General features: G+C 36.4%; 1 protein-coding gene across 1 annotated transcript in view; it reads left to right on the plus strand.

Annotated features, from left to right (window-relative positions):
* The window catches only part of HHIP (hedgehog interacting protein), a 73,709-nt gene extending 62,336 nt beyond the window's left edge, over window positions 1-11,373 (plus strand). Inside the window, exons 12-13 of the mRNA XM_027652826.1 lie at window positions 5,630-5,778; window positions 7,987-11,373. Of these exons, the coding sequence (XP_027508627.1) occupies window positions 5,630-5,778; window positions 7,987-8,180 (343 nt within the window). The 3' untranslated portion in view covers window positions 8,181-11,373. The remainder of the gene's footprint in view (window positions 1-5,629; window positions 5,779-7,986) is intronic.
* The last annotated feature ends 5,121 nt before the right edge of the window (window positions 11,374-16,494 follow it).

Raw genomic sequence — 16,494 nt, forward strand, 5'->3', positions numbered from 1 at the left:
GCTCTTTAGAAAACCATTAGTGATTTTGTTTTTTAGTATGAGTCAAGAGTGTTTGATGGTATGATAGAAGAAAAGCATTTATGAAAGTGGAGCCCTGGTAAAGACTTTAATTACTATGGAAATGCAAACTCAGAAACACACAGTTTTAGAGTAATCTGCATCAAGATACTCAGTTCTGATGGGTTATAGATATACTCTGAAGCTACTACTGGAAACTCTCTGTAGAATGAGCCAATTTTGTTGGTGAATACACTCACCAAGCCAGGTGGGCCATATGATTTCTTTCTGTTCAGAAAGTTACTATCCCTTAAGTCATTTGAGGGAATGGAAAGCCAGAATTAATGTCTAATTATGTTTAGTTTAGCCAGAGCATGCAAAATTCTTATCTCATTTACCTACCCACATGCAGTTACTATTCCCATAAGAGACACTAAAGAGAAATTAGAGCTTTTTGCGAATACCAGCCTAGAGAGTTTCAATTTACAGAAGTACTTCACAAAAACTCCTTTGTAACCACGATGGAAAAACCTAAGGATTTTTTTCAATCACATCACAGCTCACTGACTGTAAAAGTTTTTGTTTTGGTTTGGGATTTTTTTCCCCCCCCTTTTTTTAAAGTCTTTCTAGCATTGGCTATTAAGGAGTTCTCACTTTTTATTGCTTTATAAGGAAAAAAAAACAGCTCAGTTTATCTTTTGCTTATTTTCTGGAGCCTGCAGGAAGCCTCTGCCATCCTAAAGAAAGTCACACATAATAGAGCAGCTTTAGCGCAGTAAGCCAGTCTTTCCCAATTCATCAGTCAAAGTGTTATGCAAGTGGCCCCCTAAATTGATAAATTCCCACAGTGCCTGTTGACCCAGCTGCCAAGTGCTCATGCAGCAGGTGTTGTTTTCATGACCACCCTGACAGTAATACAAACTGTTTAGCAGTTGCATTGACCTCTTAGCTATTAACATTGATACAGGCTTCACTAGGGACTAGTTTTCAAACATGACAGAATTTCTTAAGACTAGAGGTCATGAACAAGTATACCATATAAGAATAAATTTGATATGCTGCTGAGTTTAAATCTTAAAAGCCATGAGTTTTTTCCACATTATTCCCATGTAGTAAATCTGGAGACAAGTAACGAGCTTTTGGCATCTCTCCCAGGACTAAAGGTATACTTTTAATTTTAGAAGCTGTACCTGAAGAGATGCTATATTTATTCCATGACAAGTAGTAAATTTAGTCTATGACAAGGAGTGAAACAAAATTATTTTTTCTTGACATTTTCCCTTATAAAGGAAAAAAACCCAACAACTAATGCACAAATTTTGGTGATATACTTTAGGATCATTCTAATGCCTAATATCTTCTGTGCAGGTAATTGAAGCATAACGTTCCATATATTTTGTATCACAGTCAGGATTTCTACAGCAGTGTGTCTTGTTTGAATCTGAACATCCAGGAATTTTGTCTAGGTTTTTGGGTTTTTTTCTCACTTTAGTGGAGAAGGAGAGATTTTGATATTGTGTCAAAAGCATGGTGAAGGAATTGCTTTCTGTTCAGTACCATTGTTTTACTGCTGAATTTGGCCCTCCATTTGCATCTGAGTTACAAATAGCACATAGAGCAACTAAATCACTCTGTGCATTTTTGTGGAGAGAAGCACTAAAGAAAGCATGAAATCCTGAGCAACGCTAGGATGACTTTTAATCTATTAAAGCATAAGCCTCTAAACTAACAGTAGAGGCTACTTTCTTATATTAGCTACAGTAAGGCAGCAAAAATTTCTTTACTCATTGTAGAGTCAAGAATTCCCAGCTCGCTGCACACGTCAGCGAAGGGATCCAGCGAGGCCCCAGCCCCCAGTACAACTTTTCCTCCATGTTCCATACATTTAGAGTTGTTATACAGTTTCATGAAAGCCTGTTTTAACAAGCAAGATATACTGTACTGTACTGTATATATGAACAGCTCTTTAAGATAACTAGAATTGTACAGACCATATAAATAGTCATTATCAGCTACATTTTTGGCTGACTTTCTGTGGACCAAATAGTGCTTACTGTAAGAGTAATCAAGCTGTACCCTTTAGAGTTTTATAGATTGAGGAATACAAGGAAAAAAATTCTCTCCAGCCTAGAATGTGGCTCCATCTATTCCCCTCCATTTTCCACGTCAAGAGACACAGCGTAGCACTAGTTATATAAACAAAATCATAGGCTTGTCTAAGTACAGGAAAGATCAAGTCCCAACAGTCCCTTTCGAGACTTATGTTACCTTCGTGAAATTCAGTTCAACCTGTGCTGAGACTGAAAATTTCCACCCCTTTCAGGCCTTAAAAATGCAAAGTGTAAGTACTGAGGGGCAGAGACTTTCTCTCCACACACGTTGGTCCCATAGCAGCATTCGAATCCTGAGAAAGAAGTGTGGCTTTTCCCATAGTACAGCTAAGGAAACCCTGCAATTCTCACACACAAGAAGGATTCTGCTGCAGCTGCATTTGTATTTCTCTTCTTCTAAGGCACTCTGCCAACCACAATTTTTTCCATCTTTGTTTCTACTCCACCCCACCATTAATAAATATTATCCAAGACTGATGAGTACAAGTTATTGATTGATGGTAGAATAAAAGGCAAGGTTATATTCACAAGTACCAAGAGCAGTAGAAAATTTTAAATTATAAAAGTGACCAGCCATACTTGGCTGGTTACAAAAAAAGTGTGATTTCTGCCTTCCTATTACATACAAAAAGAACTATATATTCCATCATTATCATAGATAAATACTTTACATCTCTTAATAAAATAAATCATTATGTATACAAATAAAATATCTTTGTGATTTATGAGGTCATTCTTTGCTAAAGATTTGCCACTGAAGCTTGTTTCCAAGAGATGCTCCAGGAGCCTGAGGTTATACTTCCTGCTAAACACAGCACTCTACTTGTGTTTGAGTAAGAAGAAGAGAAGACTCCCATTTAAAGTAACTTGAAATACATGGGCTTTAATAGTGCCAGATGAAGAAAGAATCTTGCCTCCTATGCAGTTGGCTATAAAGAAATCATCTCAAATATAGATGATTTTTTTTTTCCTCAGACATAGGAATTAGAAAACAGATTTTTTCATTTAAATCTGAACAAGTCTCCACTGAAAATCATATAATTCTGTAGAACAGTTTCCAAAATATCGTTGTCTGTGAATATTGCATATAATTTTTAAGTGTAGGAACTTTTTTAACCAGATCATGTGTAACACGCTCATTACTACAGAACTGGAATTCCTTACAGGTCAAAAAAATAATGCATTATATTTAAAAGACAGCTGTGGAAATATGTAAACACTAAAACTGAAAGGGTTTCAAATATGCTGTACCAAAGGTGTCAAAACATGTTTCAAAGCCCTTAAATAATACAGGACCTTCAGTGATTCTCAGAAATGGTTTGGAAATCAGAACTTAGTGCCACGCTAAAGATTCATCTACACATTCTTTCTGCCCTTAACATCTTTGGGGAACCAGTTCCTCTGTATGAATGTTTAAATAATCATGGTAGTAATTAAGATTGAGCAGAGAAAGTGCTATGGTGAAACAAACCAGTGAGCCTGTACTCTATTAGTCTTTCTCAAAGAAAAATGCAAGAAATCCTGTAGTGTACAGTTAGCAAGCTGCATGCCAAAATGGGAGGGGGAAATGTAAGCCCAGTCAGCTAGTGAGGGACTTCGATGACATTAGGTATGAATGCCTTTTTTTCTGAAAAATTATTTTTACTCTATCTAATATTACTTTGAATGACCCCATTGTGCATAGAAATATCTTTTTCAAATCCTACTAGAACATGGGCTTCATTGATATTTTAGAAGCTATGAGTTCAGCTAGTTAATTTTATTTTCTTTAGCTTAATTTTTTCCCCTTGATATTTCTTCTGATGTTGAAATGGGAGATAAACAAGAATGCCCAATTTTTCCTCCTCTTTTTTTTCTGTCACGGTTTTCCACACCTCCATCATACTCATTCTTTCTCAGACTCCAAAAACTATCCTTTTCTCCACACAAGAGTATCAGTCTAGGATTTTAATATTTGACAGGGTAATCAGGGCACAAGTTGCTATTCCAGCTATTTGCACATAATTGGGGGTGTAATACTGATATTAGTATTATGAACAATGTTATTTTCTATTCTGTCTAATACAATTTTGGTTTGGTTTGTTTGGATTCCAGCTGTACACTTAGCCAAGTTTTCTCAAAACTCTCCAGAAAAGTGTTAGAATCTTTGTCCTGCATCAAGCTTAGGAATGTATGCCAGTAGTTCAGATTTTTTCCTTGAGAATGAGTAATTTTGTATTTGTCATTAATTAATTTAATTTACCATGATGCTCCAATTCAATTACTTGATTAGAACACTTGGGAGATCCTGACGCTCTTTTCTAAACTTATTCCTGTGCAATGAAACCTACAGCAGAGACAAAACACAGTACTTCTACTGGGAACCTGTAGCCTTGTGATGATCCTGTCAGTCTCTTATCTGCTGAATTCAGACAGCAAATGTCAGTATGATGACATACAGCTAAATTTAAAACCAAACAAACAGTAAATATCTAAAAAAACCACAGGAAGTTGTATCAACAGTTAGGGCACACTTAAGTTAAAACACTTAAATCTTTTACACCCTTGACACTGCAGAAGGAACACCACAATTACTCCTTTGTTAAGGAAGATAATGCTGTTCTTTTGTAAACAAAAAAAAGGCTACTGGATATCCAAAACATTTTGTAGAGAGTGACAGAAACAATTGCATTACATAAGACTTGACAACAAGAAGCCCAACGGAAAAACCCCAACATCTGAAGTATTTTAAGTCTGCTGAACTAGAATTTCCTTTGTGCGTACATTTTACAGAATCACCTACAGAAAGGCTGAGTTTGGAAGGGACCTCTGGAGTCCCACCCAGGGCTCAAGCAGGGACACCTACATCCAGTTTCCCAGGACCATGTCCAGACAGCTTCTGAGTATGTCCAATGATGGAGACTCCACAACCTCTCTGGGCAACCTGTGCAAGCGCTTGGCCACTCTCATAGTGAAAAAGTCTTTCCTGATGTTCAGATGCTTAAATAAGCATCCAAAATACATAATCCAAATATGATTCCATGAAAATATGGAAATAAAAAGCCAGCAGAGTAAAACTGAATTTCTAGGAAGAGGTAATACTTTTGCAGAACTATTATACATGTCATAATGTGTGACATAAAACTTGTTCAGGTTACTCTTCCCAGCATACAATGGGGAAGTGTAAATCAGCTAGAAACACAAAAGGACACCATCAGATGCTGCCTGTGATAAGCTCTTCAGCAAGCTGATTTTGCCAGGTTCATGCTTCTGGAATTCTCAAGGACTATTATTCAACCTTGTAGAAGATCTCTGAAGGCAGTTATATGAAATAATAGCAAATAGCACTGTATTTTTCTGTAATATAACGTATCATCTCTATGCTTATTGGTTTTTCTGAGGAAAAGCACAATCCCCTTAGCCCACAATTTCTCCCACTGCTAGTACCAGAACAGAGAATCAGGTCTTTAAAAAAAATACCGAAATTTTTCTCATTGACCCTGACTTTTAACTGTTTGCTTGGTTTGTATATTTTTCTTCAGGCCTTTAGTCCCTGAAGAATGCAAAAGAACGGCTCAGCCTGCACAGATACTGACATCTGAATGCTCAAGGCATTGTCGGAATGGGCACTGCACTCCCACAGGAAAATGCTGCTGTAATCAAGGCTGGGAAGGAGACTTCTGCAGAACTGGTTTGTATATAGATTCATAGAAACAAGGGGAAAAAGCTGTGACATGTCATAATTTGCTTTCAGTTATTTTTTTCAGAGAAGTTTTAAGTACAGAATGCAATTAATAGCATAAATATGACATGGAACAGTATTCTTATTTGTTCCACCAAGACTGTAAAATGAAAGGAAGTCAATAAATGTTCCTTGTTTGGACATTCAACTTCCACTTGCAGTATTATCACTGTCAGTGTCAAACAGGGGTACCTTGTCAGGAAAGACGGTAAAGAACTTGAAAAGTTTAGTTTTGGTACTTTTTTGATTTTGATCCTACAAAATGAAATGGCTCTAGTTTGTTAGAGAGAATTCTATGTACAACTTACCACAAAGGAGAACACTATTGTGATCCCTTATGACAGTGATTTCATTATGTCTTGTTGCTTCACTCAAAGAAACTGTGGTCAAAGTAGATGTTGGGTGCACCAGCAAAGGGGTGAGGTGAATGAACCTGGAGTGCCACAGCTGTGCTATCACTGTCCCACAGAGGCTGTGGTTATGTCTGTGCTGTACAATAACATAATGGCAGCAGAACTCAAAGGAGAGTCAGGAACTAAGACAAAGCAAGGATCCTACAATGGACCAGGGCTAACTCTGGTTGGAAGGGCACTCAGGAGGGCCCTGGTGAAGCAGGGTCAGCTATGAAGTCCTTAAAGCCTTCAGTGTAAATTTCAGCAACCTCCAGGATTTTAGTGATGAGCAGGAGTGACTTTGGAATGAAATGAAATGAAATTAATGAAATCACAAATGATGGATCTTAGGGCATGGTGAGCTGCCCATCATACAACCCTGCAACAAAAGCAGGTTGGAGAAATTGTCCAACCTTCAATTGTCCTCACTTGTCAGTCAGAGCTTTCCTACATTTAGAAAATGAGGCCCATTCTACAGCATTTCTTCAAGTGGAACTTAAAGTAAAAAATGCCCCCAACATGAGCATAAATGGGTCTTGAATAATCTGTTTTGTTTAAAAAAATACAGGTTTATGGTAGGTAATTTGATGGACACAATGAACAAGAAAGGTACAGAAAATACACAGACTGAGGATCTTTCTTTCCTGTATCCTACACAACATTTAACGGAGATGTTCTAAGTTAGGTCTCAAGTCACTATTATAATTTAAATAAGAAAAATTATCTTACGAGGTATCAGTTTTCTTCTAGTGTCATTAAGAAGCATGTGGATAAAATTAAGAAACCTGTATTTATATAGTGTATTATAAATATCTGTAAATCGATGTTACAGTTTATTGTAATAGATAATACTAAAAAGCATAATGCCTGCAAAAAAAAGAAAGAAAGATACATTGTATATTTCACAGTGCTACGACTCTACTCCAGAAGAAAATACCTCCACAACTGAAGTTATTATTAGTTTTGCTAACACAAGCTACAATTTAAAATAGCAGTTATATTTGAAAAGCTGAAACAAGCTGATTAACCTAGAACTCGATAGGTAAATCATCTGTTAAAGAGAGAGGGGAAAACTTTAAAACCTATATAACTGATAAAAACTGTTGAAAGAATAACTCTGGCTCTTTTTTCACTAAATGGAATTTAATCCTGGTCCCAGGCTTCAGTGATGCAAGAGCCAAGGGAGTGCATCTCTGCTCAGTTTTAGTCTGTTCTGCTAAGGAAAGAGTGTAGTGCAGAACTCTGTGTGGACAAAGGAGTTTACCCGAGATTCAGCACTTGCTGACTTGGAGATGGCCAGGTGCTAAAATGTCTCATCATCTTCAGGACTTCTCTGGGATGCCAGCATAAGAAATGGAATGAGGTAGACCACCACTGGTCTAGATCTAGGTGTGATGTGTATCTTGTTTTCAAATTATAAGATATGTGGAGCCTGAAGTCTTTTGAAATAGGTTCTCTATTCACTCCAATATCCCATCTGAATATGGGAATTGGACATTTAAAAAATATCTGTTATTTATCAGTCTTTCGTAGGTGATGTCCACTCAGACGTACAAAATTACTTTCTCCCCCTAATATTTTAGAACTTTTAAAAATATGCTTTCACAACTTCTAATATTTCATTTTTTCTATTTTGTTTTTAATTCATATGCTTGCTTCATCACTACAAGGCTAGAAAAGCTCGTAATGAATGTGTAACTGCATCTTTTCAGTTTGTGATGTTCTAAACAAACCAGAAAAATCACTGGTTTTTTTTTCCCCACAGCAAAATGTGACCCAGCCTGTCGACATGGAGGTGTCTGTGTAAGGCCTAATAAATGCTTATGTAAAAAAGGCTATCTCGGCCCCCAGTGTGAACAAGTGGATAGAAGCATCCGAAGAGTGACAAGGGCAGGTATTCTTGATCAGATCCTAGACATGACATCCTATTTGCTGGATCTAACCAGCTATATTGTATAGTTCCTGGGACTGTTTGGAAACTACACTCTCAACGGGCATTTGTTTTGAATCCTGTCATTTTTAAAAGACTCTTTATCCTGCAGCAAATACCGGTGATTTGAGTTACTTTATTAATTTAAGTATAATATCCACAAATGTGCAGAAAAATTCCTCGTATGTGTGTAAATATTCCTGTACGTCTCCACAGACGTCCCGATATCCAATATGTGCACACATACCCATGCACACGCGCTATCACAAATACGGTTTTGCAGAGAGTGGAATCTTTTTTAATATTTATTTCTTCATGAGAAATAGTTTACAAAGTAATTCCACTGTAAAACACATTTTCGTCACAGGACTTCCATGATGTCTTAATGGATTCTTTGATATCCCAGCAATCTCGTGTCTGTTCTTATCTGATTAGAGCGGTGAGGAAGCAGTTTTCAAACATCGCTGTATAAACTGCTGGACTTAATAAAATCCAGTTGTAACAGTTTCTAAGGTGAACTGAACTACATCATGAGACAATATTTCAGAACTGCTTAATGCATTCCTATCTAGGCAATTCATTGTAAGACTGTAACCTTCACTTTCATCAATGTAACTCTATTACAGAATGTTACGCATTTCTTTATCTAGCATAGATGCAAAAATCTGGTTATCGCAGCTTAATATCAAGATTGTTTCAAGTGTTTAATAATTAAATTATATTCGCATATTTCAAAACCAGTCATCCTAGAAGGTCTGCTTTTTATCATATATTTTATTTAACGGTGGGCACTGGGTTCATGTTACATATTTATATTATTTTATTTTATTTTTATAATATAGACATCACCTAGATGAGACAGCTTTACCATGTCCTGTAAAATACTAAAGTTGCATTTTTCACCAACTTAATTGGAAAGATGGGGAAAGAGAGAGCAGACACACACACTTTAATGTGCTGTGGATCTAATCTAGAAATGTATCCTTGTGTCAACTTGTGTTCATTTATGACGGATGAGAAAAAAAACAACCGCCAACCAATCACAATAAAATTTCAGCATGTGTTAAAAGTGTCCATAAAGTGGTTTTCACTGTAACAGGACAGTGTAAGAGGTTATGCAAGCAGGCTGCTGCCAGTGTCACACTGAACAGAACGTCCCTGGACGGGAGCTCACACGAGCACGTGTTGCCCGTGCACGGTGTCACTTGTACAAATCCGTATAGTGATTCTTGCCAAATGTGGTTCTAAATGTAAATGTTCCTTCAAGAGCTAACACAAAACCGAGTCTTTGTAAATGTATCAATAAATATGGTGTACATGCTATAGTCAGGTTTTCTAAGGTATTAAGAGTCTAATTACATGTATATGCAGAACTGGTGCCCTCTTATCTCCAGCTCTAGAGTATTATTGGCGGTTTCTTTGCTCACTACTTACCATTTATCAGGTTTCCTTTGCACTATCTGGCTTTTATAAAATCTTGCCTGAGAAAAGAAAACGAAGTAGCCACAGTGTGCACATCCTGTGGTCCTTATAAGCAGCTGCTCATGCATCAACAATTGACAACACTTTAGTCAATGAGATCTAAAAGACTGTAGCCATATTACTCTCCAGTAGCAAAATTACCTCTCCAGGGCAGCAACATGCAACAAATTTTCCTTTATAGAAATTTTTCAGTCTTTATTTAGTAGGTATTAAATCTGAAATTACAGAGCGACTGATACTTGCATTTCTGTGTCTTACACATTCCAGCTCCGAGGAACAGAAAATTACATTTGCCTTCCATATATGTTTGCCTGGGTTTCAAGTGACCTCATGCCACATGGAAATTGGTTGAGAAATCTTGGTTAAGTGCTCAGAGAACAATGGTCTGCATTAAAAAGTGCATGCATAATTTTGCACAATGTAGATTCAACTGACAGTCCATTGAAAGACATCTTGGGATTAAATGAGCATGAAGACCAAATTGCCCTCTCACCCCAGAAAAGGGTGGTCCCTTATAGTCACACGAACACTTCATTGGCTAAGCAGTGTGACCAATCTTAAAATGAACCCTGTGGTAGCATCTGTAGGTTAATAGCAGCTCTTTGTCTCCGCTGCTTTCTGCCTTTAGTCTTTTCCCTGAATTCCATCACAAAAAGTTTTACAATTAAAAAATGTCCTGACAACCATTTTTGTAAATTGACCTTAGCATCTAATCTTTCCTTATTCAACGTGGGTGACAAAAATGTGAACTTCTCCTGAATGAGCCAGCTGTCTAAATCTGTCACATAGCGCGGTTTTATTACACTCTTCATAATCAGCAAAGCAAGAAAGTCGCTGAAGTATTTTAGCAACGTTTAAATATCTGACAGAGATAACATCTTTAACACTTTCTTCAATGAAATATATTTAAAAATAAACCCAACTTTAATTCCACTGTGACACATTATTTTCAACAACCAGCTGGGGAGATGTGATAGTTCTTTTCTCACTGCTTAGTTCCTTAAAAAAATACCACAGATGGCACCTAAATTGAAGACTCACAATAATATATATGCCACAGTCATGCAGAGAAGGGATAACAATGATCTTAGAGTTTTGATGTTAATAATAGAGACAATTTAGTTTACTAGTGAAATCAGAAAATAAAACTCCAGTAAGAGCTAAGAATTAAATCCAGGCCTTATTCAAATCAATGGCAAAAACTTATATCAGCTCTGCTGCACCCAGAAATCACTTTCAAAATTTAAGCAAAATACGTCAGCTTATTTTATTTAAAAAACGTTTTCTGTTTGAGTCATTCCACCAAAACTTGAAAACTAAGAAGTAATCTAAATGAAGATTAGAGGGAAAGGGAAGATAGTTTGTGAAAGTGTTTTGTTTCATTTTTAAATCATCTTTTATATCATGGGAAAGCAAACATCTGCATTAAGCCCACATGGACATAGGAAGTCCCACTGCAAAAGAAGTATTCTCAAAAAAAAAAAAAAGACACAAAAAATCCTAGCTGCTTATTTATCAAAAGAAATTATACTACTAAAAAGAGTGAGCAAACCCCAGGCCTAGCCACCCAAGATGCTGATATAAAAAGGGCAACTGCAGTAATTGCCCTGAGAATTGGCATACAAAAAAAAAAAAAAAAAGGGGTCTGTAGAAAGCCTGTTGCCAGTTAGGTCATTCTGCAGCCATTCTCACACAACCTCCGAGAGTGTCCCAGAATAAAACTGAGCTTATAAATGAAACTAGATAAATGAGGCAATTAGATAAGGGCCTCCAGAAGGGATTTTATGTATGTGCTCAAGTTGTCTCTGTCTCTGTGTCTCTCTCTCTCTCCTAATCTTTTATTCCATTCATTTCTTCCTTTATTCGGAGATACTGCCTCTCTGTTCCCAACACATTGTACATTTCAAGCATTCTTTGAGGCTTTCCACTGTTAACAGGGAACAAACATACCTGTTGCAAGAAACATAACTCTTTTTCTGGTGTCTGCTAGTTTTAAACCTCTGTTTTATTATTTTGGAACAGAAAACTTTCATTTTTCTCTTTTTAAATGCCACTGATCAGAAAGAAGGCATATTATCGGAATATAAGGAGACAGAAAGATGTTATGTAAAATCAGCTCCAAATTGTTTCACTCCATTTCAGAAAAACAGTAAACTCATTTTTCTAATGCATCCAATAAGAAGTATTAACTCAAACCCTCTCCCTGGGAATAAATTCTTCCTGTTAACAGTCAGGGACACAGATGCAAACCCTTTATACCTTTAAATCTTCACAGGTTATTATATGTCATGCAAACAAAGTGTATGTGAGTTATAAATAAGAGGACAAATTCTGTATCACCACCACGACACCTCTGTTTATCTCCTTCTTTCATTCACTTCTCCACATTTGGCTTTGCAGCTCCTTCCTTTCTAGAACCACAGCAAACATCAATAATCCCTGGTTGCTGCAGGTGATGCTTATTATTTTTGAAACTGCCTGACAGACACGTGCAACAAAAAGGCTTCCCAGCAGACTGAGGCTTTTATCTTTTGATCATTCCACAGAACTTTGTTATTTTATAGTGACTTCTAATACTGTGTCTTAGCTGGATATTTACAGTTCAGGAGTACCAGTCTCACACAGCTCAGGCTCAGGCTGAGAAGTCCAGGCACAGATAGACTGAAGCTGGAGGAAGGGAGAAATCACTTTGTCACTTTACAGTCACTGTGCTTGTCAGAAAGTCACCAATTTCAATTCAATGATCAGATGCCTTAACTGAAAAGCATAATGATACTCCTGGGATTCTGAAATATTGCTTTTCAGTATACACTTCCTATAATTTGGGATCAGAAATTAGGACCTTTTCATGTAAAATTATGCAAAATTGAGATTCTGAAAATATGAACAAGTAATTTCACAGGTGTAAAGTCCCACTGTGATAAAAATGTAATGTAATTCTACTTGTATCCATGAAATAGGCATTTATAAGATTAGGTGTACATGGAAAATACAAGTTAGAGGACATCCTGTTCTGCTTATTTTTCCTTAATTAAGTAAATTCTTTAAAAGACATTAATGTGTTTTAATTTATTATCTTTTAATTTATCAGTGTATCAGTTTAGTTAGGAATTATACCATTTTGATCTTCTTTCCAACTTAAAACGTGATCCTTGTCTCAGGAAAAAAAACCAAAAGGAAGCCAGGAAGTGAATGAAAACTCACTGATATTTTGCAATTATAAAAAAAAAAATAATGTTCTCACTGAAAAGGCAACCAACACTTTAAATTTATTCCGATTCAAATTTGAAGAAAATTTATACCAATTAATCTAGGTTCTGGTTAAAAAAACCTGATAAATATTTCTGTAAATAGCTTCAGGACAAAATGTTTTAGAAACATTGAGAAAATACTGTTTTGCTGAAAAGTTTGTTGTTTTCAACAACAGAGTAATTCAGTGAAATAAGACACGTACTTTTTGGGCTAAAGGTGTGAAACAGCAGAAGCCACCTGAAAGCTTAGTACAGGATTACTTTAATCTTTGAGGGCCTGACTCCAAGTCCATTGATGTCAACTGAAAATCTCCTATTGACTTCATTAGTTACAGGATTAAGTCTTTAAAAGATATCCACTTAGCTGGCAGAAGATCTTAACTTCAGACATCAGTGCACACATGACCTCTCTGTATCTGCATCTCCAGTCATTAGACCCATGTTTTCCAGAGTAAGCCTGCAGATTCAGCCCTGCACAAAGCCATACGAAGCATATCCAATCCTCTCGGGTTTCCTTATAGGTATTGCCAACATTTACACAAAATCTGCCAGGCTTCTTGATACTTCTTGAAAAATGTTGAACAATTTGCTCACGTGTGTTCTCTTTCACACGTGTACGCTTGTTTCAAACAGCACATGCCAGTAAGCAGGAAAGTAATTGAAATATCAAGTAATTGTCCCCATTTTATGAAATGGCCATAGTAAGATGGGGCCCAAGGCAGCCCCCACAGATGCTCATGAAGATCCATGCAACAGTTCCCTCGGCTGTTTTGAGTCCAGTATTACAAAGGATGATTTTGGCAGTATTAGGTGCGTTTTCAGACCTTTTTTTTCCTGTATATGTAGCAGGGATGGTGTAACATTTCAATCAAGACTATATCCTAATCCAAAAATGTTGTTGTCACCCTTACTAGTAAGACTAGGGAGACTGAAAATGGTGAGAGTCCTCAGTACTGACCTGCCAGGCCTAAGCAATAACAGGGTGGGACACGAGCAGACACTCCTCAGACGTGTCCTACACGTGGGTTTGCTGCTTGCCTTTGTTCTCATTGATTTCAGTTACAACTCTGCACACAGAATTTATTGTGCTCTAAAATGTTTTCGACATCCAAAAAATCTTAGCACAGCGATTAATTCTGCGTGGATTTACACTGGGTAGACTGACTAATCAGACAGTATTTCTAATGCCATTGCTGGGAAAAGAGAAATGTTACTGTTTTATAGCACAAGTGGGTCATCTGACACATCCACCTTTTTCCTTCAGTTCACTCCTGAGTTATTAGTAATTGCTATTTGGTTTATATATTAGCAAAGGATTATCCTGTTGTTCCATAACCCAAAGAAAACTCCCATAGGCTTCTGTAGGAAATTTTTCTTCGCTTTACACTGTACAGATTGGTTCGAAAGCCAAGCGACACACCTGCTTCCAGAGCTCTCAGTACTGAAAAGATATCATCTGGCAATCATTTCATGCCACAGAAATTCACAAACACTTAATATTTTGTGTTATATGCATATAATGTGTGTCTTTGCCTATTGTCTACACAGACAGGCTTCCACAACCAAAAATGCCAGAAATTATTGCACAGACAGCAAGCTGCATTATTGGAGAAGAGTTCTACTGATAAAAAACAACTTTCCATCTGCTACAAGTTATCAATAGGGTCCAATGTATCATATAGTAAAGTTCCTCTTATGGTCTATGAGATTTTACTATTTATTTTCATTTTGCAATGAAAAGAGAAGTAAAAAAGTAAAAAATATTTTACATGAAAAATTGCTTTAATTCCAAGGAAATTTCAGAAAGGAGGCACCAGCAAAAGATTGTGAATATACACAGTGGCTGTGTTCACAATATTCTTGGAAAGAAGGTAGAGAGAGGTGGCTGTTTTGGAGATTTTTTTTTTCTGTAGGATACATTTTACTGTAGGACAAAAGGGTGTTTTGCATCACAAGGCAGTAACAATCAATCCCGTTATCTGAATGTTCCTAGGAGGAGCTGCTAAAAAGAAAATGTTCTAGGCAGTAAAAACTAGTGTGAAGAATTAATTCATATCAAGATATACCAAGACCAGAAACCATCTGGTATTAAGCCACCAGATGTATCTTGTAGTGATCTCCATTAGCACCAGAAGCAGTAACCCTACCCTGTGAATTACCCAGAAATACTATTAGCTGTCCCCCACAAAATATACTGCAGAATTAAAATTTCAAGTCCCAATTGAGAACAATTAGACTGTAATGGGAGCCAAGCAGAAAAGGAATTAACAAACTTCAGTCACTTGAGAACATTACTGTTGTGACATTCCCCTGTTCAATTAGTTTTATTTTATAGTAGCTGTCAGGTACTGTATGTACATTTGAAATGTGGGGAAATAGCTTAGAAATATCATCCAAACTAGGTTTAAGTATCTTCTATAAACCGTATTATACTACTAAGCATATACAGGCACCAATCTAGCAGAGCACCGGGAGCACACAAGTAATTTTAAGCATATGAGTCTCACTGAAGTCATGTGCTTAACATTATTAATATAATTATTAAGTGCTTTCTTGGTTTGAGACCTTACAAGTCTTTGCAAGTCTACCTACATAGACTACATAAGCTATATGTGCATTTCTTCTTAGGGAGACAGCATGACTGAAGTTCACAACAAGAAAATTCAGTTACTGTCTGTCACAAATTCTATATATCCTGAAATAATTGCATCTTTGTGCCTCCACTTTCCATCTGAAAATTAGTCAAATCAATCCTTGTAAAGCGCTTTGAGCTCTTCAAATGAAAAGTGCTATAAAAACTACAAATTATTATTATATTATTGAACACCATGTATGTATACACACTATTATGTAATATATAATATATGTATAATGCATATAAATTCTAACAAATGTATTTGTGTAATATCTGAGAAATGGAACAGTTGTATCTGGAAGTGATAAATACATAGAGTTGGATTTATTGTTAATCTGTGGATTTAATGATTTTTTTAGACAAAAGGATGTTTAAGTGTATAATTGCTTTTCTTAATTTAATATATTTATGTAAATGCATGCCTGAAGTTCTGGATAGATAGTTATTCTGTGTCCTTTAAGCTAATAAAATATATTAAACTTTATCTTGCTATATAAGGTACACCTGCTGCTTTAAATTTTTTTGTTTTAATATTTTTTTATGACTAAATGCATAATTTAAAGTTCATGAAATTTTAATTTTAATCGGCTCTTTGATCCCTGCAGTAAAAGCAAAACGCCAGCATTTTATATATTCTTTGAAATGTACACTAGTCTTGTTTATATAAATTCTAAGATGCTTTCATGAAATGTGACTGAACACCGCTATTATTTTTGGAATGGGAAGTTTGGAGTGGGGTTTCCTGGATAGAAAATTAAGACATCCATATTGAAAAGGTACCTGTGTCATTGCAAGCAATACCTGAGTGGACATGCAGCTGGAAGAAGGGGATTTCACGTACAGGTATCTTGGAGAATTAGTTCGGTAACAATGGGAGAAACATCGGGGTCCTTTATTTGTTTTGTCTATTTAATATCTTCAGAGAAGCATGTCATCAAATCAACATACATTAAATTCAGAGGTACCATTTCCAGT

The sequence above is a fragment of the Corapipo altera genome, unplaced genomic scaffold (assembly GCF_003945725.1).
Source record: "Corapipo altera isolate COAL_440 unplaced genomic scaffold, ASM394572v1 69, whole genome shotgun sequence".
Lineage (NCBI taxonomy): Eukaryota > Metazoa > Chordata > Aves > Passeriformes > Pipridae > Corapipo > Corapipo altera.